This window comes from Prinia subflava, chromosome Z (genome assembly GCF_021018805.1).
Source record: "Prinia subflava isolate CZ2003 ecotype Zambia chromosome Z, Cam_Psub_1.2, whole genome shotgun sequence".
NCBI lineage: Eukaryota > Metazoa > Chordata > Aves > Passeriformes > Cisticolidae > Prinia > Prinia subflava.
This window is the reverse complement of record NC_086283.1, coordinates 36,531,741-36,556,268: the sequence shown is the minus strand read 5'-3', so window position 1 is coordinate 36,556,268 and position 24,528 is coordinate 36,531,741. Positions and strand designations below refer to the sequence as shown.

The following is a 24,528-nucleotide window of genomic DNA, read 5'->3' as shown; positions in this document are numbered from 1 at the left end:
GGCCCAGGACAGGGGCCACCCAAAAAGCTCCAGCCAGGGGAATAAGGCAGTGGCTGGGGGAAACCCCAGTACAACACTCTGGTTTTACATCTTGTAGTGTCCATAGAGCTGAGGATGACAAAATACACTAAAAATTGAAAGCAAGAATGACTTTTTTTTTCTTTTTCTTTTTTTTCAGGTCAAAGCTGTTCACTACACCTTGTGTAAGTGTGCACACACTATTTTCCATCTACCCCACTTCTTAGGTGTGTGTATACCTTTGTGTATGTATGTATGTACCACCCCGTGTATGTGAATACTTTTTTTAATGTGTGTGTAGTGCTTTGTGGAGCTTGGCAGGTGAAGAAGGCACTTGTTTGTTTAGGAAAACACAGGTTATGTTGTGCCTGAGCTTTTCAATTACATGCAGCCTGGCCACTCACTAAGTGGTATTAATAATACCAGCTGGGTATTATTAATGATATCAACTGGGTGTTATATTATACTTTAACCCCTCAACCTGCCTTCCTCCCCACCAGAAACAGCCTGTAAAAGCTGTCACCAGTAATCTCCAGAGGAACTTTTCCTTTCTGCATGGGACGAGAGAGGAACCAGTGCCATTCCATGTTGGGTTACACAAGGGAGGAGACGGGGGTAGAGAAGAGAGACACAGAAAGGAGGAAGAAAACCAAACAAACAAACAAAAAAACCAACCAGAACCAGTCCCTAAAGCCTCCCAAAAGTCTTCCTTTCAGATCTGAGCCTGGATCCTGGCCTGGAGATAGTAGAGTCTAGCACAACAAAGAGAGAAATAAGTCTCCAAGTTCCCAACTCCATCTCTTTTATACATTCCAGATCCACAGAGCTTAAAAAAGGAATCAAAGCTCATTTCCCAATTAAATGTGAGTTGTGACCGTTTTAAAGTGCCCCTGTAATTTGTCGAGGAGAGGAAATGCCTCTCGTCGACTGAATTGTGCTTTAACCTGGTCAGTTCAGGCATGAGGCTTTTACTGATGGATGCCCAGAGTCCTGTCTCCCCTCCCCAACAGGCTACTGCATAGCCACAGGACGTCGAGATTGGTTTTTCCTCGAGACTCCCGCAAATTTCACCGGCCCTCCACACCCCGGCTATTTCTACAAACCACGTTTAAAAACTCTCACCACGGAGCGAATGAAAACCATCAAGCCTTTGCAGCCAGATTAAGGGAAAAAATTTCTCCCAGCCGCACAACCCCCTCTGCCCAGACCAGCGTAGTCTGAGCATGTTTAGCCTCCCTCTGTATTACAATTGTGCCCAGCCCGGCTGGGAAACATCTGATTACTGCCCCTGTAATCTGTTGACACTATCACCCAGATAAACAAGCTGCCATCGATCTTTTCATTAGGTGATCAAATAACAAACAAAGCAGGTGAAACAGAAGAAGGTTGGAATGCTTGCACGTCCCCAGCCCGGCGCCCTGCCCCTGCAGCTGGCCCAGGGACGTGAGGTCGGTGCCTGCCGTCCCCGCGTGGGTCACCTCTGGGAGACACGCACGTTGTCTGGGGAGGGGAGCAGTGGAACTTCCCACACAGGTTTATATAGGGGGAAAGGGGAACGGAAGGGAGGAGGGAGAAAAAATCTCGGACAGAATGAGGACTAGGCACCTCTCACTCCTCCCAAGTAACGGAATGCCCAAATACAATGACGCCAGGGGAGGAGGTGGCCCGGGGGGGGACAGGATTGGGGAAGATCTCCCTGCCAAGTGTCGCAGCCCCGCTCCCCTCCCTCGGCCCCTAAACCACGAGGAAGGAAGCCGCTACTTGCCTGAGGTGGCCCAGGGAGTCGGGGACGTCGGCAGGGTGCTGGGTCCGGGAGGAGCGGGGCTGCGGCTGCTGGGTCCGTCCACCTTCTCTCAGTCTTTCTGCCTCTGTCTGTGTCTGTGTCTGTGTCTGTGTCTGTCTCTCTCTCTCTCCCTCTCTCCCTCTCTCTCTCTCTCTATCCCCCCCCCCCCTCCCGCCCCCCCCCTCCCTGCTCCGTGCCTTGCTCTGCCTCTTTTAGTCCCTGTCTCTTCACAGTCTGGGGAATAAAATCTAGATGATATACATACGGAGCTTGCTTTTTTGTCCTATTTAATCTTATTCGTTTCACCTTTTCACTGACCAAGAGACAGGACGGAGACTTTATTTGGAAAGAGTGAGAGAGAGGAAAGAAGCCTACTGTTGCATAGTCAATAACATCCTTTTTATCAATGCAATATACAACAGAGACGGCTTGGCCAAGGGGCTCATTGAAAATCTCTTCATTATTTCAGGACAAAATCAAGCGTTTATTCTGATCTTAGAAATGATGAAGGAATCTTTTCTTCAGGCGGCTCCCAGCCTCAGATTTCAGAGTTGACAGGGAAAGAAAAAAACATATCGTGATCACTATACATCAAAGTTGAGGGGATTATTCTTTTTCTCTTTACTTTTAATTAAAGCAACGTTACTTTACGAAAATAAATAATAACAATAAAACTTCTGTCACCCATTTCATTCCCTTTCCTTCTGCAGGTTTTCCATCCAGCTTCTAATCTGATTATCAACTTTTACGGGAGCTAAGAGAAGGGTATAGCGACGGGTGGAGGGGTCTGGGGTGTTAGTTTTGGTGGGATTTTTTGTTGCGAGAGGAAGGTGTTCAGGTTTTACAGTCTGCTTCTTCTTTGTCGCACGCAGTCTTTCGAACCCAAGGCAAATTTCAGACCGCTGACAAAAGGGATAAGGAACCGCTGATAAGGCGGGCTTGTGAGAGAGACAGAAATTGAAAAGGATAGGATCTTCTCCTCAGTGCAGTTTTCTACTTAAAAAAAAAAAAAAAAAAAAAAAAAAAAAAAAAAAAAAAAAAGGAAATGCTTTTGGTTTGGGTGCTTTTTTTTGTTTGGGGTTTGTTTTGGGTGTGGTGCTGTTTGTTTGTTTGTTTTTGTTGGTTGGTTGGTGTGGTTTGGGGGTTTTTTTGTTTTGTTTTGTTTGGGGTTTTTTTGGTACAAATCGGGAGTGGGGTGGAAGGCCGCAGAGAAGCGCGGAACCCCGCGCTTGCCGGGCTCCCCCGGGCCGGCGGCTCCGTGCCCACTAGATGGCAGCCGGAGCCAGCGATTTCTGCTCGCCGGGGCCGAGGCCCCGCCGGGCCGCGGAGCGGAGCGGAGCGGAGGGAGGGGGAGCGACGCTCCACCGTCCCCCCGAGCATCCCCCCTACCCGCGTGGAGCAACTCACTTGGGGAAATCAGGGGATCGGGGGGAGGGGAGCGAGAGGGTGGGCACTGAGAGCAGGGCGTTTGGGGTTGTTCTGACTGCTCACACGCCCCCAAAATAAAATTAAAGGGTAGGGGTGAAACCCCCGCGAGAAGAGTGGAGCCCTGAGGGACTGGGGGTGGACATGTTAGGTGAGGGCTGAGGGCTGAGGGCCGAGGGACAGGCTGCAAACATAGCCCGAAGTGGGATGGGAGTAATATATGGGGATTTGAATATGTGTGTGGACTCTAGTGTGTATGCAAGGGTGCACATATACGGGCGCCTGCTCCGCTGTGCATCGCGGGTGTTTTCTTCTCCACATTAAAACCCCTGGAGTGGCTTTTTATAGCGGAAAAGCTGGAGACAAATCCCTATGTCACATCTGTAGAGGAAAAAGACCAAAAACCCCAAGCCAACTTTTCCCAGGGAGCCCACATCGTGCCCTTTTAATTGCACCTTTCTGCCTATCGCAATGTATCCTCCTCTGGCCATGTGTGTGATGGGGTGGGGGGGGGTAGAGGGGCCCTAGACGACCCATACTAATCAGGTCTCAAAGTAAATAACAGCACAGGGGAGTCTCAATATAAATTGTGCTTGTCAGAAGAATCTCCTCTCCCTCTCTCTACCCTCCCTCCCTTCCTCCCCCCTCCCTTCTCCCCTCCCTTCCCCATCCCAGTCAGTAGGTAGCGGAGAATTTAAAAAAAAAAAAAAAAAAAAAAAAAAAAGTGGGGGGAAAGCGCGAGGGGAGGCAGTGGGGGAGTTGGGGGTGTAACCAATGGAGTGAAGGAGGCTTGGCTAACCTTAGCCTCCCATTTTCTCTCCCCCCGGTTCAGGGCTCTGACCAGTCAGTCGCCTTTGATTATCAGTTGCCAGCAGCCCTTCTCTTGGCTCCTTGACACGAGCTCCATATAAGGCAGCGATCTCCATAGAAACGTGTCAGTTTCAATAGTAGTGTCAAAGTTCACTATATACAGACATTCGCGCAGATCCCCCTTTCGGAAACATTTCTCTGCTAGGCTTCCCGTTTAAACGCATTCATTTTTTGGGTCTCTCTCTCTCCCTCTCTCTCCCTCTCTCCCCCTCTCTCCCTCTCTCCCCCCCCTTCCCTTTCTTGCATATTCTATTAGTTGTGTGCCCCCCCCCCTTCATCTCCCTCTTCTCCTTCCTTTTCTTCTTTTTTCCACCCTTCCTCCTTGTGTCTTTCGCTTCATTCCTGCAGGAGAACAGGAGAGAGGTGAAACTGAAAAAAAAAAAAAAAAAAAAAACCAAACTCGGAAGGAAAGAAAGAAAAAAGGGGGAAAGCAGAGAGAGAGAAACAGGGGGGAGGGGGAAAGTCCGGAGAGAGAGAGAGAGAGAACGCGTTCACATCTTAATACCGCTATTATTTTGACCATTCTTGCCTATTTTTTTATTTTGGGGGAGGGCTTGTCTTCTGGGTGATGAGTTTTTACACGAAATACTTTTTTTAGGCAACTAAACAAACAACAAAAAAGAATTTTTTGGGGGCGATTTCCACCGATTTTCTTCTTTTTTTTTTTCCTCGCAACCAGCATCGTGCGCTCTCACAGGAGAAGACGGAAAAGGCAAGAAAGAGGAAAAGAAGAGGATTTATTTACCGACCTACTTTGGATCTCTCTTTTTCCTGCAAGTGTCATTATTATTCCCGTTCTCTATTTTTACACTTCGCCGTGAATTCGTCTCCTCTGCGAATTTAGTCACATCCGATCTTTCCTGCGATTAAAAAAAAAAAAAAAAAAAAAAAAAAAAAAAAAAAAAAAAAAAAAAAAGGCGAGAGAGAGCGCGAGAGAGCGAGAGAGACAGAGAGCGAGAGAGAGCAGCTCGGGAGAGAAAGAGCAGCGACCGGCAACCTCCTCCTCCTCCTTCCCCGCCGCCGCCGCGACAGGAGATCAAACTGCCTCAGCTCCCCGCCCGCCTCCGCCGCGCTCCCCGGCTCCGCCGCCCTGAATGGCTGACGGCGCCCTGCCCTGGACCTGGCCCCCGGACACCTCCATACTCTGATCGCCGGCGAGCGGCTCCTCTCTCGACCTCCCGCTTCCCCGAGAGCCCACACCGGCACCGGCGGCGGCGACAGCGGCGGCGACAACAGCCTCCGCGGGAGCAGCGGCGGCCGAGCCCCGGCGGCGGCGAGCGGCGAGCGGCGACCTCCTCCTCCTCTTCCTTCCCCTCCTCCTCCTCCACCTCCTCCTCCTTTTCCTCCTCCTCCTCCTCGGCGGCGCCGCGGCTTCCTCTATGCCTGCACATCCTCCGCGCTCGTAGCGCCCGGACCGCGTGTGCCTGTGCCCGTGCGTGTGTGCGTGTGCGCGAGTGGGGAGCCGTGTGCCGGGCGTTCGCGCGTGTCTGCCTGCGTGTGCGTGTCCGGCGTGTGACTCTCCTGAATGCCTCTCCCGACAGCCTTGTTTGCCGTTTCTGATTTTGCAACTTGAAGTGGCGGCGGGGGGGGGGGGGGGAGGGCGAGGACAGGCAGTGAGAGCCGGGGAGAGCGGGAGCAGAGGGGGGAAGCGGTCAGGCGGGGGTATTTTAAAGAGGGGGGGGAGCGCTGGAAAGGGCAGGGAAGGAAAGGGAAGGAAAAGGAAGGGAGGAAAAGGAAAGGGAAGGGGGGGGAAGAGAGAGAGGGAGAAAATCCTCCGTCGCCCCCTCCCCCTCTCTAAAAAAAAAATTAGCAAGAGCGCGAGTGAGAGGAGGGGGGTTCGCGGCGGCGAAAAATAAATAAAATAAAGAAAACGGCAGGAGCGGCTCCAGCCGGCAGCAGCGGCGGCGGCAGCAGGGCAGCGGCGGCGGCAGCCGAGGCGGAGGCAGCCGAGGCGGAGGCAGGCGGCAGCAAGGGTCCCCTCGCTCTCCGCTCGCCCCCGGCGCCCGGGCGGCCGCCACCTCCCCGCCCCCCGCCTCACTCCCCGGCAGCCCGCAGCGAGACGCGCCGCTCCCCAGCACTTTTTTGGGCCCGAGATATGGCAATGGTAGTTAGCAGCTGGCGAGATCCGCAGGAAGACGTGGCCGGGGGCACTCCGAGCGGCCCCAACCCCGCCGCGACGCAGCCGGCCCGGGAGCAGCAGCCCCAGCAGCAGGGGAGTTCGGCCACCCCACATACCCCGCAGACCCCCAGCCAGCCGGGACCCCCCTCCACGCCGGGCACGGCCGGAGACAAGGGAGCGGGCCAGCAGGGCTCGGGGCAGAGCCAGCAGCACATCGAATGTGTGGTGTGCGGGGACAAGTCCAGCGGCAAGCACTACGGCCAGTTCACCTGCGAGGGCTGCAAAAGTTTCTTCAAGAGGAGCGTCCGCAGGAACTTAACTTACACATGCCGCGCCAACAGGAACTGTCCCATCGACCAGCACCACCGCAACCAGTGCCAGTACTGCCGCCTCAAGAAGTGCCTCAAAGTGGGCATGAGGCGGGAAGGTGAATATTTCTTCCCTACTATGCTATCGCTCCCCTCTCCCCGTGGCTGTGCAGGCGTGCGTGTGCGAGGGCTCTCCGTCTGTCTCTGTCTGCCTGTCCGTACGTGCACACACCGGCACCTATATGCATATATATATAGATATAGATATAGATATAGATATAGATATATAGATATATAGATATACACACGCGCACACGTGCGTTTGCGGCGTGCAAACACACACACATAGAAATATAAATATAAATATATAAATATATAAAAATAAATACACACATATGTATATATGTGTATATATATATATATATATTTACGGCTCTTCGTAGCAATCCAGGACTCTCTATATATTTCCATGCACACGTCAATCTCTTCCTCTGCCTGCACTCCATCTGGCAGCTTTGCACCAGGTTCTGTTGTTATTGTCGATGGTGGTTGGTGGTGTTTTCTTTTGCTTTTCGGTTTGTGCCTCCTGCCCTCCCTCCCGCTCCTCCCCACCCCCTTCTCCGGCACTGCCACGCTCTCCTCTTTCCTCATAATTGTGCAAAGAAATTATTATTATCATTATTATTACTATTATTATTACTATTATTATTACTGCTACTATTATTACAATCGCTTGCTAAATGTTTATCATTTAGCCGCTATCCCCACTTCCCCTTGCGCGCGTGTGTATCCGTGTGTGCGTGTGCGTGTTTTTAGATGTGGTTTTGTCTATTGTTGGCATGAGACCGAAGGGTGGGGGGAGATACATCTTTCTCCCGTACGAGATGTGATTCCATTCAGCTTCCTTCCCCCTCACCCCTCCCCACCCCCTTTCCACCCCATCATTTCTTTTTAAACCTGCAGTACTTCTCGGTAGATTCATCTCTCAGCCTCATTTTTTTTTTCCCCGAAAGAAAGATGAAAGATGTGTAATTAGAGAAAGAGGAAAAGAGTGTGAAAAAGATGGAAGGGAGAAAAAGGAAAGAAAAAAAAAAAGGGAGGAAATGTGCTACTCTATCTCCTCTTCCCTGTGCTTCCCGCTGCCCCGGAGTGTGCTTCTGTGCGAGATTTGGCCTTGTTTTCATTCCATGTGTTCAAAGGAAAGTTTGTGACTGAATCGTGTTTCTGTACTTCTGTCATTTATTTCCTTTTTTTTCTTTTTTTTTTTTTCTTTTTTTTTTTTTCTTTTTTTTTTTTTTTTTTAGTGCGCTGCTCATTTTATTTCTTCATCAAACTCCACCCTCTCCCTAAAGTCTTCATACAAATGTCAATTTATAACCCCTTTACCAATTCTTCTCATTTTCGCAGCATCCGCAGTCTGCATCTGGCAGTGGGGTCCCCACCATTTCCAACTGCTCTGCTATTTTTTTTCCTCCTTCTTTCCAAAAGTTGCCTGTGGTTTTCCTTGCGTTCAGACTCATTCTCGTGCAGGGAGATTTCTTGCCCTCCTTTCTCCTCAAAATATGTTCTCTCGGTTTAAAATTTACCCTGTGACTGTCGTTAAAGGTGTTCTAAAGATGTCACATCAGCGAAATAGTTGATTTTGTGGAGCAGGGATTTTAAAACGACATCTTGTATGCCACAAGAAAAGGAATTGAATTAGGTTGCTCCAGTTCTGAAAGAGCTCACAGATATGATGGCTTCATTGGTAGCTGCAGGGGCTGTTGGCAGGCGCCTGGGAGAGTGAAGGCAAGCAAAAAAAAAATTTTTTTTTTTTTAAGGAAGGAGAAGAAAAAAATATACAAATAAAAAAGTGAGATTTGTGCACGCAGTTAAATGAAAATTATCTGCCAAGTTTGCAAGTACATTGAAGAGGGAGAGGTAGGCTGGGAGGCAGCAGACAGAGGTGTGGCCCAGGTGGCTCGTTGGGGAAGAAAAGAGAAAGTTGAGAAAAATGTGGCACGCCGGAAACATGAGTGATTGCATGTGCGGGTGTGTGCCAGCAAACGTGTGCGGTTGTGCGGGTGTGTGTCTGTGTGCGCAGGGTACAAGCCTGAGTAGCCGTATCTTCCCCTCAAGTTACATTTTGTTTACATGGCAAGAGGCTGCAAACGCTGGCACTGATGGAGTAAAACACACGCACACGCACACACACAGAAAAAAAAAAAAAAAAAGCCACCAAAAAACCCCAACTTTAGTCAGCTTTCGGAACTCGAGGCATGCTTACGTTCTGTGTGGAGATGGTTAATGAATCCAGTGTTTTTGCAGTTGCAAGCTTGTGCATTCACTGTGCAACGCTGACTGCAGGCTTTTGCAGTGGCAACAGCTCACCAAAGATATTAATTACACCGTCTCCTTTTTTTTCCACGAATGTTTGGCTATTGTAAGTTCGGACATTTTTGTTTTATTTCCCCCTTTCCCTTGATGATATTTAACCTTTCTCTTCCTTTTAGCAGGGAAAACTTTGCTGGGCGGGGGAGGGGGGGCTCTATGGAAAGCTGTTTCTGTGTAATAAAGTTAGCAGTGAGGAGCTGGAAAGCAGCGAACTGTTCCAGCTTGAAGGGTAACAACGAGGTATTTTTGAAGAATATGGACGCATTTGGTTTTATGAATTATTTTATTTAATATTTTAGTCTTAAAAGCGACACATCAGTTTACTTGTAAATTTCAATGGTATCAGGGCAATAGGCTGGGATCCACAACAGAGCTTGGCTATATTTTTTACAGTTGGCTGTGATTTTTAACTCTACTTTCTCACCACACGGACGATTTCTTTGATATATTTTTTTTTTCGTGCGGGGCTTTCTTTTGTTGCGAGAGGGGAGGGGGGAAGAGGGGGTTGTGTGCGGATTTGCCTTGTTTGCCTTGGCTTCTTCTTTTTTTTTTTTTTTTTTTTTTTTTCCCCTTTTTAATCTGTTTATTTTGTGAAGCCTGTCTGCATTGTGGTCGGGGGTGGGGGGAGCGGAACGGGCTTGGCTGCCGCTGGGCTGAGGCTGCCTGAGCAGGGGTCGGGGCCGGGGCCGGGGCCGGTGCAGGGGCCGGGCGGGGGGCGCGATGCAGGTCGGCGGCAGCTGCCCGGCTCCGCATGCCTCTGTCTGTCCGTGCCTGTGCGTGTGCCGGGGGCGAGGCGGTGGCGGGGAGGGGAAGGAGCCCGGCATTGTCTCCGGCTGGTTGGCAGCGCCGCCGGGGCGATGCCTGCGAGCCTCCTGGATGCACATTTCCTCTCCTTCTCTCCTTCTTTTTGTCAGCGGTTCAGCGAGGAAGAATGCCGCCCACCCAACCCAACCCCGGCCAGTACGCCCTGACCAACGGCGACCCTCTGAACGGGCACTGCTATCTCTCGGGATACATCTCCCTCCTGCTGCGGGCCGAGCCCTACCCCACCTCCCGCTACGGCAGCCAGTGCATGCAGCCCAACAACATCATGGGCATAGAGAACATCTGCGAGCTGGCCGCCCGTCTGCTCTTCAGCGCCGTCGAGTGGGCCCGCAATATTCCCTTCTTCCCCGACCTGCAGATCACCGACCAGGTGGCCTTGCTGCGGCTCACCTGGAGCGAGCTCTTCGTCCTCAATGCTGCCCAGTGCTCCATGCCCCTCCATGTGGCCCCGCTCCTGGCCGCCGCCGGCCTCCACGCCTCCCCCATGTCGGCCGACCGCGTTGTCGCCTTCATGGACCACATCCGCATCTTCCAGGAACAGGTGGAGAAGCTGAAGGCGCTGCACGTCGATTCGGCTGAGTACAGCTGCCTGAAAGCCATCGTCCTCTTCACCTCAGGTGAGGGGACGGGTTGGGGATATGAGACGTCTGAAAAAAAAAGAAAAAAAAGAAAAAAAAAAAAAAAAAGGAAAAAAAAAAAGGAAAGAAAAAAATCCCCGATCCACCTGCGGGAAAATTAGAGAAAAATATTAAATAGAATTATTTTTAAAGGACAGGGACTGGAGGCAGAGGAAACATAGCACCTGATGGAGGTACATTCCAGTCCAGGGATCAGCCTCTCCCTCATCGCCACTGATACCGGCTCTTTAAAACACAGCCCCTCCAAAAAAATAATACTAAAAACCAAAATCAAATTAAGGGTAGGTGGTGGAAACATGCATGTTAACAATTTTTCCCTGTGATAGATGGTTTGAATTAACTAGCAGGAAAGTTGCATTAGCATTGCCTTTGAAGTGCTCTGGTCATAGCCTATAAGAATATAATACGTATACTATTATTGTAACCTGCAAGGGAGAATTTATAAACATCAAAGGGGAACTATGTGAAGGAAATATAGGAAATGGAAACAAGGCTAGATAAGAGTCTGGGCAGTGTAATTTTTAAATTATTATTCTAATTATCATCACGATGTGACTAATTGCCATCTTTCCTACTTGTTTTTCTTATTGTTTCTTTTTTGTTTTTAAACCCCCTCACCCCATCCCCTAGCTCCTCTCTTGTATGAGCTTCTCCCCTCTTTTCCCAATTAGCAATAACTGAACAGTTCTGATAAATGTGACTTAAAACCAGGCCAAGGCAAAATTAAAAGCATTCCTGAACAAAGATGGCAAATCGTTCAAAGGCCTTGTTTAACATTGAGCAGTTTATAATCCATCAATATTCTTTGCCTTTCAAGCCCGAAAGATAGTATTTACATTGTATTAAAATGACTCCTAAATTTGCACTATATTGTAATGTAGCAAATGCAGTATTAATATCGATTTGAACATCAGATAATTTATTTAGACAGGAGTATCTAATTTGTATGCAGGGTGGTCGGAGACATGTACTGTGACTGCCCCCTTTTACTTCCAGTGCAAATGCAGTCTTGCAGCGTTGGAGGGAATATTTCTTTGCAAAGGATAATGGGCAAATCTTAAAACAAATGGAAGATTTACTGAATAGCCAACTCGACATTTTAATGTATTTTATCATAATAAGTCTTCTTGATGGAAACATGTTTTTTGAGAGTGACAAAGAGACCTGCCTGCATTTATCAGGGTGATTTAACTGCACAGCTTGCCTGCATACTCCCAGACTTTTCTTTGCCATTCATTTCAGAGAGCTCATCAATACACAGGGACAGTCGAGGAGAACCCTTTTTTCCCCCAGACCCAACTTGGAGAGATTCTTCCCAAGTAGAGCTGAAAAGTGTCTGGCCTGTGCCTCAGCCCTTCCACACGCAAAAGGCCCTGTGAAGGAAGTTGACCCTGATGGAGACAGGGTTGAGGGAATATTTTTTTTTCCTTCTTTCTCTCTTCTCCCTGTTCCCCCCAATATTCCCCCTTTACTTCCTAAACAATTGACCTTGACTAGAAAAAGAGTAAGTGGCTTTAGAGGAGCCCTTCATTTACATACAATAAAACAAATATAATAACATTTGTGAGGGGAGAAGCCCCTTCCCACAGTGGAGTGGAGAATGAAGGAAGGAGAAAATAATATTATTTCAGAGCAAGATCACACAGGGTATCTCAGGAAATGGAAATACTGTTGTCAGGAGTAATCCGCTACCCCTTACCCCGATCCGCACATTTCCACTTTTCACTAAACTTGTTTTCATTGCATAGTCAGACAGGAATCCCCGGGAAGCCTTTCTCAAAGTGATCCAACTTTTAAACAAAGTTTAAGTGACAGAAAATACTTTTTTAGGTATACTGTCCTAGGTCCTTCACTAAGGACTAAGTATCTATAAGTGGCATGGATTTTTCCTGTTGTGGTTTTTACATTTGGGCTCCAGAGAGCAGGTATTTAATCTGTAAAATTCTGGACATCATCCAAAAGCTGTGTAGTAACCCAAAAACCAGCTCCTTTCTTGCCTCCTTTCCCCTTTTCTCCCATACCCTCCTCCTTGCCCTCACCTCCTTCTCCCTGCTGCCAAACTTTAGCATTATTAATTCCTACGTCCACCTTTTCATAGTCATAAATAAATGTTTCCGAGAACAGAGATAGATAACATAAATCAAATAAATCTATTTGCAGCGCAATAAGAACTTTTGATTTCTAGTTAGATGCCAGCTGATTACGTCTATATTTTCTGAACACTAAACTCTTCTGAGCATGTAACATGAAATACATTGGCACCACTACAAAGGGGAAGGCTGGAGTGTGTTGAACAGTAATGGTTATTTATTTACATAATTTCTTTTCCATAGACTGCAAGAAGAAATATAGAGCTTTCCCTTATTGACACACTGCCATATAAAAAAGCAAGGCACACACAAGATTTTCACATTAGCCCACTTTCTGGGATGGAGTAATAATTCATCTTCAGTAAACATGGATTGCATTATTTCTCCCATGGATTCCACCTCTCTGGGCTGCATAATATAATCGAGTTGTGGATCCCTTAATTATTATTATTTTTAATCTCATTCTGAAGGGAGAGTTGAGCCTTCCCACCCTCACTTAAGGCTGCGGAATAAAACCCAAGTGAAGGCATATGCCAGACCATTTAAAATAATTGAAGCCCAACAGATACTATCGGCATGAGAAAATTCTGAGTTTTTGGAGGTCTAAGGCTAAACCCATGGCTGATTTTTCCAACACACACACGCATCAGGCTGATGCCCTTTTAGAGAGCAAGTTGCCCATCCACGTTGTCCAGTGACCTACACTTATAGGTGCATTTATCGTAAATGTCTGATAAATATTTTACTAACCTTAAGGGTATGACATATGGGGCATAAAGAAAAAAGCCCTGCCAGGGTGTCAGTAAGACCCTTTCACATTGCATTGTTTGGAAGTTGAATAGGATCCTAATGCATAATGGGCAGATAATGCATGTAAAATAGCAAGATATATGTAAATATGGAATGTGATTTGTGGCAATCAACATATGAACAGGTCTGTGGTTTTGATATGTACTGCAAACAAGAACAGGCCCCAGCTTTTGATAGATGTATATGTTGCAACCTGGTGCTTTAGATGTTGCAAAATATCATTGCATTAAAGGTAGAGTATGGATTAGGAAAGCAGCCTGGCTCAGATAATTGTGTGTTTCAGGGATGCCAAGTCCACAGCTCAGGTCAAAGGTTCTCCTTCTCAGAAGTTCCTAAATTATGGCTTGTTTTATTTGTATTTTTGCTTGAGGCCATAGTATTGTAGATGAAGGTGTCCAGAAATCTTTTCAAAGTCAGTTCTTGATAAGAGAAGAGCTAAGCTTCAAAAATGCCAGTGCAACAGATTTTATATTTTATTTTATTTTATTTTATTTTATTTTATTTTATTTTATTTTATTTTATTTTATTTTATTTTATTTTATTTTATTTTATTTTATTTTTAGCTTTGAATAATTTATTAATTTGTTGTGTCTTTCCAGGGTCACAGCTCTACACTCACATTTTTATAATGTCTTTTTGGGGGCCATTAATTAATTCATATATGGATCTATATATTAGCAAAGTCTGGCTTTGATCTTTTAAACTGCACTGCTAGCTGACCGCCTTGCTCTGATCTTGATGGCTGGAGGTTTTTTCTGTTTTGTCGGTTGGTTTTTTGGGTTAGGATTTTGGTTGTTGTTTTGGTTTGGTGTTTTTAATATCTATTCGGAATCTTAGAAACAATGTAGGTGGTTTCAATCATCTGGGCATACCCACTACTTTTCCGTGACTGTAGTTTCCTGAGCAAGTCCTTCCACGAGCAGCTGGTGCACAATTATCCTCTGTTTTAGGTTATGTGTTCCCGGAGATAGGATATGTGCTTATAAGTGTCTCTGTGTGTGTGCAAGTGCACAGATGCATCCATACCTCTCTGCTTGTATCTATATACATGGCATAACACGTATAGATACAATACGTGGATGTAAAGGGTTTCTGCTCTCGGATTAGTCCACCTTTGCCCAGGTCATGTAGTTCTGCAAGGTGCAAGGCGTGTGTTTCTGACAGTTTGGGTACCAGAAGGACCTGTAAGGAAGGAGTCTCTCTGGTTTCATTTAGGCAAGGTTTAGCTGCTGCAGCTCTCCCCAGCTTTGTGTCTGAGAGCTACAGACGCCTGCTGAGCACAAGCTGGGACTAACCTAGCCGTTTGTTACCGGATTTATCATACAGCCCACACAGATGTGGCAAATTTGAGATCCCTGGCAGCGAGGCAGGAGCAGAGGAGACTCCCCTGCCCCACGGCATCCCCCAGCCGGCTCCCTGCCAGTCGCTGCAGGTCCCAGTCTCTGCCTCTGTGATGTGCAGCCATGTCAACAAACTCCTTGTGTCTCACTCTGCTTGTGTGCGATTCTGCTTATTATTATCAATTATCTTTTATTAGTATTATTTTCCCCAATACCATATTTTTCTTTTCTCTCAGCGCTATTTAAGGGGGCTGGTCCAGGTTTCCAGCATCCCGGTGATGGGCTCCTTGGAGCAGAAACCACGCTCGACAGCGCGAAGTGTCTCTGGGGGGGATGTGAAAAGGAAGTGTGGGGGTTGTGTGTGTGTGTGGTTGGGACGAGCGCGGTGTTGGCACCCCATCGCATCCTGGGTGAAAATATCCACGGTGGCAACGAGGCACACCGAGGTCGCCGTCTTTATTTGGCAGTGGTGCGCGGGATGGGACGGGATGGGAAGGGACGGGACGGGATGAGATGCGATGGGACGGGACGGGATGAGACGGGATCGGGAGTGCGCCTTTGGGCTGCCCCCCATCCTCGCGGCTTTTCCCCGTGCGGTTCCCAGCCACTAACCATCTCCCCCCCGCTTCCTCCTCCTCCTCCTCCTCCTCCTCCTCCATCTCCTCCCTCCAACTCTCCCTCCGCCTGCCGCCGTTCTGCGGCTGCCTCCGCGGGTGCGGTGCTGCGGGCAGACGCCTGCGGCCTGTCGGATGCTGCGCACATCGAGAGCCTCCAGGAGAAATCGCAGTGCGCGCTGGAGGAGTACGTGCGGAGCCAGTACCCCAACCAGCCCAGCCGCTTCGGGAAGCTGCTGCTGCGGCTGCCCTCGCTACGCACCGTCTCCTCCTCCGTCATCGAGCAGCTCTTCTTCGTCCGCTTGGTAGGTAAAACCCCCATCGAAACCCTCATCAGGGATATGCTACTGTCGGGGAGCAGCTTCAACTGGCCTTACATGTCCATCCAGTGCTCCTAGAGCCCATCCCGCACCCCCGGCCGAGAGGCGGCGGAGCGGCGGAGAGGGGAACGCTCGCACCGAGGGGCGCTCGGGGTGCGGGGGGGCCCGGGAGGTGGACACTGAACAAAAGAAGGGGCGAGAGGGAGTAGAGATGTGGCCGTGGAGGGGAGAAGGACGGACACGGACTGTTGTCCGTGGAGGTTGTGATGTTTTGCCTTTTTTTTTTTTTTTTTTTTTTTTTTTTTTTTGGGCCTATTTTGTTTTCTTTCGGAGAGGAGGAAAAAAAAAAGAAATAAATAATATTAATAAAAGAGACAAAAAAAAAAAGAGTATTGAGGGGATATTAATCAAACCTGAAGGGGATACTGGATCTTCCAGGATTTATTGTGGACTTTTGTTGATATATGCTGTACAGTAAACCAACAAAACATAAAAGCATTGAAACTGGACTGAACCTTGTGTAGAATGAAAAAAACCCGCCCAAAACCAAGCAAACAACAACAACAAAATTTCCATGCGCAAACACTTACCATGAACATTGTTACTCATTTTGTAATATATTAGTCTTTATTTTCATTTTTGGTAAAAGTTAAAACATCATATGCGCATAAAGGAAAAAAAAAAAAAAAGAGGAGAATTAGGGGAAATAACATTTTCCAAATAATTATAAAAGAATTGTCCTGTGTCTATGTATCTATATCTGTTTTGTATTTTTTTCTGGTTCCAAACCAGGTTTCCTGTGATTCTATACTAATAATTTTTGATATAACCCTTTGCTTCTTATAATGAGTGCGATATATGTTGTCAAAGCTGTTCTTCAAGAATTAAAATTGAAGTGAGAATTTAAAAAAATAAAAGAATTTAGCAAAAAAAACCCCCCAGCTTATCACCCCACAACCCATGAGTCTTGTTGCTTGAAACATGCCAACAATTCACAAAATAAAAAACCAAACCAAAAAAAAGCCAACAACAACACCACCACACCAATAGCAACAGAAACCTCTCCACATTTTTAACTTCTTTATTGGTGCTAAGAAGGAGAACTTAAAAAGTACTTGAGAGGGATAACCAAGCTGCGCAAACTACAGGATGCTCCAAAATTGACTTGACTGTACAAGCTCAGGTCTGAGCAGTCAAGGCCTAGAAAAAAGGAGCAGCAGTTGCAGTGTGATGCCTTAGGAGACCTCGCCTCACTGGGACTGCACCACAGACTCTCCACCAAGGCTGATGGGCTTATCAGGCTGGCCTACCCCTTTTTGAAACACCTTTTCCCACCACCTGCATTTTCTGCTGAGTTCACACCTTGTGTTCTACTCTCAGACACTGTGGGCATGGATTGAAGTCACGGTATGCCATCATCTCTACCCACGCAGCAGGAGGCACACTCCAGCCATGGGTCCTGTTTGTTCCAGCATGGTGGCTTTCAGCTTCTGGGGGCTTGGTGTGGGCTTGAGGGCTTTTTGTTTCTATCTTCTTTTCCACTCCAAGAGCTCACACACCCCAATATGTGCTCCAGTGTGCATGCCTTGTTCTTACTGTCAGCCAGAACAGATCTCTTGCTTTTTTCCCTGACTCTAGTTGCTGTGTGTGGAGGGTATTCCCACTCCATTAATATAGAAATCCAGCTGGATGCTTGCTCATTGGGTGATGAGCTAGTGCATTTCATGTATGCTTATGTGCCATGGCCATGCAAAAAAAAACACAGGCTGTGACATCCCACACCATGGCCCACCCACTGCCAGGGCCTGAGCTCTGTGCCAAAAGCCCCTTTTCATTTCAGCTTGTCTTTTTTTTTCCCAGAAAATTAAAAATCGTTTTTGTAATGGAGCTCCTTTGAACGTAAAGGCTTCTAGCTGGTGGTGCAGATCTCTGTAACAGCTTTCAGTGCATTAATGTTTTATAGGATCTGAGACAGAGCTGTAAGAACACATACTACCAAGGGAGCTCTTTCTTAATGTATTAATAAAGCTGGATCTTTAAATATAACATTGTCCCCCTCACACAGACACCTCCTGCTCCCTCCAAACAAGCCTAGATGAGGTAGACTTTTCAGTTTGTGAAGACATGGGCAGTGTTTTAATTTGCTGTTCTCCATACTCTCCTCTCTCTCCTTCTCTCTTTCTCTCACAATCTCTCTCTTTCACAATCTCTCTCATTCTTTTTTTTTAATCATTCTTTTTTCTTTTTTTTTTTTTTTTTTTTTCTCTTTTTCTTCTTTCTTTAACAAGATTCTTCAATTCAACTCGCTTGGGGTTTTTAATATTCCATGCGCGGCAGATCTGAGGTGAGAGCAGCTCTATACAGTAGACAGTTATAGCTGGATAATCAACACTACGGGCAGATCCTCTATGGGAGTATCACCCCATCCAGGAGGGAGAAACGGCCTGTATTCATAGGTGCTGGGAGTGGGGGGACACGGATGATTCCAGACCTGAGCACACAAGAACAGGAATTCGGGAATTAGACAGACAGACATCCTCCCTTTTGTAACTTACTTGGACACTGCATGAGTGAGAGCTTTGTTCCTGCCCCTTCCCCGGGGCCTTCCCTGGAGAGAGGGGGTCCAGTAGCCCCTCCGGGGTCTCAACAGGGTGTGAGTGGGAATGCTCAGACATGGGAGGTGCTGAAAGCAGCATTTTCAGCACTGCTTTATGGTGGGATGGGTGATTTGGGACCCAGATGAATTAGCAGCTAAAAACACAAACAAAAATACATTTTAAAAAAACAACACAGCAGCAACAACAGCAACAAGAAAAAAAAAAAAAAACCACAGGAAAAAAGAAAAAAAAACAGAAAACCCAAACCCAAAAAACCCAAACCCACCAAAACAAACAAACAAATGAACACCCCAAACCTAAAAATAGCAACAAAAACAAATCAACAAAAAAAAAGACAGCCCCCTCCTCCACCTAAAAATAAACAAATGAAAGGGGATATTGGAAGAGAAAAACAGGTCCTGGTTTCTTCCAATGAGATGTAAATAAATTCATTACAGTGTTATCCCACTGATGAAAAGAGATAAACTTTTTTGTAGATATTTTTCAATTAATTTTCATATTTATGAATAATAATAACCCACAGACTGCCAAGAAACCTGCAGGTGTAGTGGAGGTATACAAGATGCACTTATTTCCATGTATGTGCCTAGAAAGAAGTGTTTCAATCCCTTATTAAACTTTACTTATAAGACAGTATCGTGTTCTGAAGTGTTAACTACTCCAGTCTGCGTTGTGTCAGCGGATGTTTTCTTTTGCCACACAGCTTCTCGGGCATTCATATGGCAGCTAAAAGTACTGTATCACCGCATCATCGAGTGCTGTTTGCTGGGAAAAAAAAAATTAATATGTGAATGTGGAGACGGGCTGGGCTCCCTCAGCAAGTTTCTGCCGACTTACTCGTAACCTACAATATACTGCTTTAAAACCAACCCCATCTACGTTTCTTCTGCCTTGCTGTTGCCGGGGGCCGGGCGCTGTCCCCGGAGGCTCCTCGGTTCCCCCAGCTCCTCAGGAGGCGGAGTCGGCAGGGAGTTCCCTCGCATCCCTGCATCCTGCCGCGCAGGGCTCCGTGGCCCCTCCGTGCTCACCAACAGTTGCGGCGAAACTTCAAAGGCTGGGGTGGGGATTGGAGAGGAGGAAGCAGGGGGTCAGTGGGATTTGGGAGAGGAGCGACCCTCCCACCCCAGCCCCGCGCAGGGGACCTGCTCGGGGCACGGCACATACAAAGCCCTCCTTTCCACTCCTCTTAGCACCTCGCTAACTAGCTTGCCTCCTCCCACCGCCCAATTAGGCCTTTTCTATACATTTAATCGAATAAATATTTGGAAATGCTGCTAAGTGGTAGGTTGAACCCGAGCTGAGCAGGAGGGGGGTTTGCCGGCGGTGGCAGGGGCAGCGCCGAGTCGAGGGTCGTTTGTGAGTGCGCACCTCCTCGGGCTGTCCGGGAACATCATGGGCTGCGGCTTCCAATCTCCCGGGGTTTCTCGACACGCCCTGACCACCTGGGGGCACCTTTTGAGTGGCTCGGCTTCCGTCCACCTGCTTCACCTGCAGGAGGAGGGTGATAAGCCCACTCCAGGAGTGGGGATAAAGGATAACCCCCTTTTCCCCGTATCCGTCGAAATAAAGTAGAACTGGGGAGGGAGCCTGGGGGTGGGATTCCATCACGAGTGACCTTTCTCATGGCCACCAATAAAATCGACGGATCAAGATGCAAAACACTCTTTTCCTGTTGAGGTAAATGGAGAGTCTCGCACGAAAATCTGGTTCGTGGTCCCTGCAAGTGGCAGCAGAAGTAATACAAGAAAAGGTGGATTCTGCGTGAGTTCACTCGCAGAAGACTGATTGGTTACCTGCACCAAGGCAGAAATGTCTTTTATTTGACAAAAAGGGCAGAATACGACCTCTGGTCTTGCTGGTGTTTTGGTGGGGTTTTTGGGGTTTGTTGTTTGTTTGTTTGTTTGTTTTCTGGTTGTTGTTTTCTTGGGGGTTGGGTGGGGTTTTTTTGGTTTTTGTTTGTTTGGTTTTGGGTTTTGTGTTGTGCTTGTTTGATGTTTTTGGTTTGGTCTCATTACCTGCGGGGTGTGGCAGCCAGACATTCCCTTCTCAACAGACAGCAAATGTGACCAGCTGCCGAGGGAGGAGCAGGCAGGGTTGGCAGGGACAGTGGCACTGGATGGCCTGGATGGACTCTCCGACAGATGGACAGAGGGATGGAGGGCTGGACAGGGATGTTAGGGCTTCCTGCAGCCGCCCCCTCCAGCAGCGTCCCGGGGCACAGCCATTCACAGGGAGTGTCTGTGAACGCGTGTGCACGGCTATTACAAACACTATCGACATGCTTCCTCCGGTTTCATGGGACATTTTGACTATTCAAAGCGTTAGTTTATAAGCTTTTAAATAGTAGGCTCCTCTCCTCTCCTCTCCTCTCCTCTCCTCTCCTCTCCTCTCCTCTCCTCTCCTCTCCTCTCCTCTCCTCTCCTCTCCTCTCCTCTCCTCTCCTCTCCTCTCCTCGGAGGGGCAGAAATCGGAGTCCCCTCACCCTTTTCCACATTTGTTCCGTTTCTTTTATATCTTTGGGACTAATTTCAGAAACGGCATGACCTCCACGAAACGTGTCTATATATTTGTTTTTAAAGGTTCGCTTTCTCACTGGCTTCACAGCCACTGGCTTTGATGTGAGATTTCTTTTTTAGACACCCTTGCTTGTTTAATCCGCAGAGAGAGAGAGACAAAGGATGAGTTTTCTGTGATGATTCCCTCAGAAATGGTAAAAAATAAATACATTTCCAAAGCCACAGCCCTCGGGTGCCAGGGACAGACCTGATATGTCCGGGTATCTTGCAAATCTGCAGGGTTACCAGGTGCTAATGACGTGGGAGAATTTCTCCAACGAGACGCTTTTGAGGACGAATATTAAAAAAATAAATAAATAAAAGTGAGAAACAAAGAGCGTGAAGATGGGATGCAAGACAAGAAATACTTAAGAAAGAGTAAAACGTTAAAAAAAAAAAAAAAAAGGACAGAGGTGTGAGGGAGGAGGTGAATGAGAGGGGAGATCCAGGAGCAGAAGTGGAAACTAATAAAACTCTTGTTAAAGTACTTGCTCAGGATCCATGGCGTCACAAGGTCTCTTACTTAGGAAGCCAAAGAGTTTTATTCCTAAATGAGTTAAAGAGCAATTTACCTCTGTCGTGTTCTATTCATCAAGCCACAAGTCGAGAGTCCCTAACATGAAACTATTTGTTTGCTTACACAACCAGCTGGGTGCAATTTCACGACTGAGATATCTATCTGAAAGCGCCTCTCATTTATTATCCTTACTTGTCAGCGAATCCATTTTCCAACTTTTTTCCACCTCCACGCCCATTCTTTCTTCCTTCATTGAAGGCTCTGGGTCTAAATGCTCCCTTAAGCATTTCAGCACCAACCTCTTCTCCTGTCTGAGCACCTTCAGCACAAAATAGCCGGGGAACAAGTCCGAAACTGTAAAGATGGGAAATGTGACCACTTCCCAAGGTGGTCCCACTTCATAGCTCCTGCCCTTTTTTCCCTCCCGTTTCCTGCCCGTTTCTCCGAAGGCGTCTCTGACAGTGCTATGGAGTCATCTACGGCTCTTTTCTTCTTTAAGTGAGGGCACCCCTGCAGGACATTCTTCCATGGCGGTCCCTGTGCAAGGTGCGACCACATGAAAAACAAAATTACATTTTCTATCTGTGAGGAAGGACCGGAAACACCGCCTTCCTGACACTGCCGGAGCCACAGAATTGTGGAGACCCCGGCTGCTCTTGCTAGACCGGTTTTGATGGTCACTGGGATGCAAGGGCTGGTGTGCAAAGGAGGGTGCTGGAGGTATTCCGAAGAAGGTTTGAGGAGGGATGTCAGGATCTCTTCTCTGGCATCCACGTGGCCTCTACTAGAAATACAAAGACACTACACGCAGCGGGCCCAATCAGTTTATAAAAGTAATTGCGAGCAAAGACAACAATTTGTAAAAGGTACAGTAGGAAATCATATCTCCCTGTCTTTTCCTTAGCCCCCGTGTTGTGAAATCAGGATGATGTGAGTAGTGTTTCAAAGCTGGACTGTCTGTCTGACAAGTGATTCACTGTTAGTAATCTCAATGATGGCTGTATAATAGTGTATATACACCTTCTCTTCTGCAGAACCCTCCACCAAACATAAAGCAGTGGATCAAATCCAAAACTAGAGGTATAAAATATCCCCAGCTGTTAAAAAGAAAAAAAAAAAAAAAAAAAAAAAAAAAAAAAAGGGAAAAAAAAAAAAAGAAAAAAAAAAAAAAGGAAGAAACAGGGAAGAGCAGGTGAGGAGAGGCTCCTTGGAGAAGAAGCAGGCTGGTGGCAGTAAGATGTGCTGTTGTGTTATTTAGGAAGGTATTTGCTCCATATGACGTTTAAGGTGGGTCATGCCATCGCTGGACCAAACAAAGCCCAGACCAAAGCGTGGAGATCACTGTCGACCCCACTGAGGAGCGAGATGTGCGTGTGTGCGTGTCAGAGACCCCGCAGCAGCCCGCGTACATGTGCGTGCGTGTGCCAGGAGTCAACCTAGGCTGCATCCCGCTCAGCGAGCGCTCATTAGCATTTCCCGGCAGCCGTGTTCCAGCGCTGACAACTAACAGAGATATCCAGCTCACCATTAGGCCTTCTCCTTTTGTCTGCAAACTCCTGGCAGCAGCCCAGACCCCCGCGCCTCCGCTGCCCACACCACTGCGGAGTGCAGCTCTGCCTGCAGCGCTCCGTGCGCTGCTCTCCGGCCACAAGCTGCCATCCCACCTGCCGCTGCCGGCGGCCAGCCCCTCCGTTCATCTCCCCGACAGTTAATTTTTATTTATATATATATACATATATATATAAATATATATCATATTTCCTTTCCCTTAGGAGGCTGAAGTGGGGGGTGCTTCCTGTGCTCCCCAGCATCCCTATTCCCCTCAGGATTCACAGCAAGTCAGGACTGCTCTTTTTCACCTTTTTTCTCACTTTTCTTCTATCTGCACTGCGGGATCGGTTGTGGCGGTGGCTTCCTTCAACAAACACGCGAGTAGCCCCATTTTCTCTCCTTTTGTCTTTTCTCCACCCGGGGTTCTTTTTGAGAGGTGAGATATCTGTTGAAACGCAGAACCAGCTCCACGCAAAGAGCCGCTAAAGAAGGAGTTTAAATTCACAGGCCGCTAAAGGGCTTTAAGCTCCCAGTTTTGAGCCAAACTGCATTTCTCAGTGTGTGGAAAACCACATCAACTTCCAGCAAGTAGCTGAGACTCCCTGAAATGATACCTAAAAAAAAAAAAAAAACCAACCCAAACCCCCCCCCCCAAAAAAAAAAAAAAAACAAAAAACAAAAAAACACCACAAAAAAACAAAAACGGAAAAAAACCACCACCACCAACGACAAACCCACCACAAAAACAGGTACCTTTTTTCCCCCTGAGAGCTACACAAATTGGTCCATGTTGACAGATGTTTGTAACTTAGTAACTTCTTTAAGTTTTTTTCTTTTATTTCCCCCCGTCTCCTCCTCTAAGCCTTCTTCCGAGCTTGCTTTGTTGTTTTAAAATATGCATGTCTCTCAGGAATGCAAGTCACGAGTCCAAACTTCGTGTCCAACCTCCCACAAGAAATGATCCTTTTATAGGGAACCCGATATGTCTCAATCTGCACTTCACTTAAAGCCTCTGGATATAGGGTACTGGTCCCTGCTCAAAAATAACTTCGCTGAAACGTCTTTCCACCTAAAAAATCCCTATGAATGACTCTCAGGGAAGAAATGTATCTCCCATAATTAAAGGCGGCACCACTCTGAGGTGAACGAAGCCTGGAGGAAAAAGAAAAGGAAGGGGGGTAAAGAAAAAAAAGGAGGTGTGTGGGGAAGCAGAGAGCGAGAGAGATTTTTTTATTTCTGTGTTGGTTGCACTGGGCCGAGAGTAGCAGCAGGTTTATCAAGACGAGCCTCTGTGGCAGCTTCGGGTGCGTGGGGACAACGCGTCAGCTCATGAGGAGCGGAGAAGAGAAGAGATTAAGGAGCAGAGCCTAACTCCGAGAAAAGAGTAAGTGACCCTCAGTACAATGCAGGAGCCAGGGGACCGCCGAGCTTTGAATCTGCGGCCAAAGTTGGGTTGCGAGCGCGAACAATGGCATCGGAATGGGGGGGGAGAAGGGAACACCCCGGCCCAGGGGGGCGGGCGGGGGCCGGACACCCCGCCTGGGAGTGCGCCTGGAGCCACGGTCCCTGCCCTGCGGGAAGTGCGGGAGGCGACGGGGATGGGGATGGGAACGAGGGCGAGGATGGGATGGGGTCAAGGATGGGGATGGGGCCTGCCCCGCTTTATGCAGGGGATTAAAAAAAAAAAAAAAAAAAAAAAAAAAAAAAAAAAAAAAAAAAAAAAAGGAGGGAAAAAAATAGACAGAAAGGGAGAG

The 24,528-nt window shown here is 47.6% G+C and overlaps 1 protein-coding gene across 1 annotated transcript; it reads left to right on the top strand.

Annotated features, from left to right (window-relative positions):
• The first annotated feature begins 5,789 nt into the window (after nucleotides 1-5,789).
• On the top strand, nucleotides 5,790-18,590 carry NR2F1 (nuclear receptor subfamily 2 group F member 1). Its single transcript, XM_063423319.1, has 3 exons — nucleotides 5,790-6,642; nucleotides 9,811-10,338; nucleotides 15,331-18,590. The coding sequence occupies exons 1-3, from the start codon at nucleotides 6,192-6,194 to the stop codon at nucleotides 15,609-15,611; spliced, it is 1,260 nt and encodes a 419-aa protein (XP_063279389.1). The 5' UTR covers nucleotides 5,790-6,191; the 3' UTR covers nucleotides 15,612-18,590.
• Nucleotides 18,591-24,528: the final 5,938 nt, after the last annotated feature.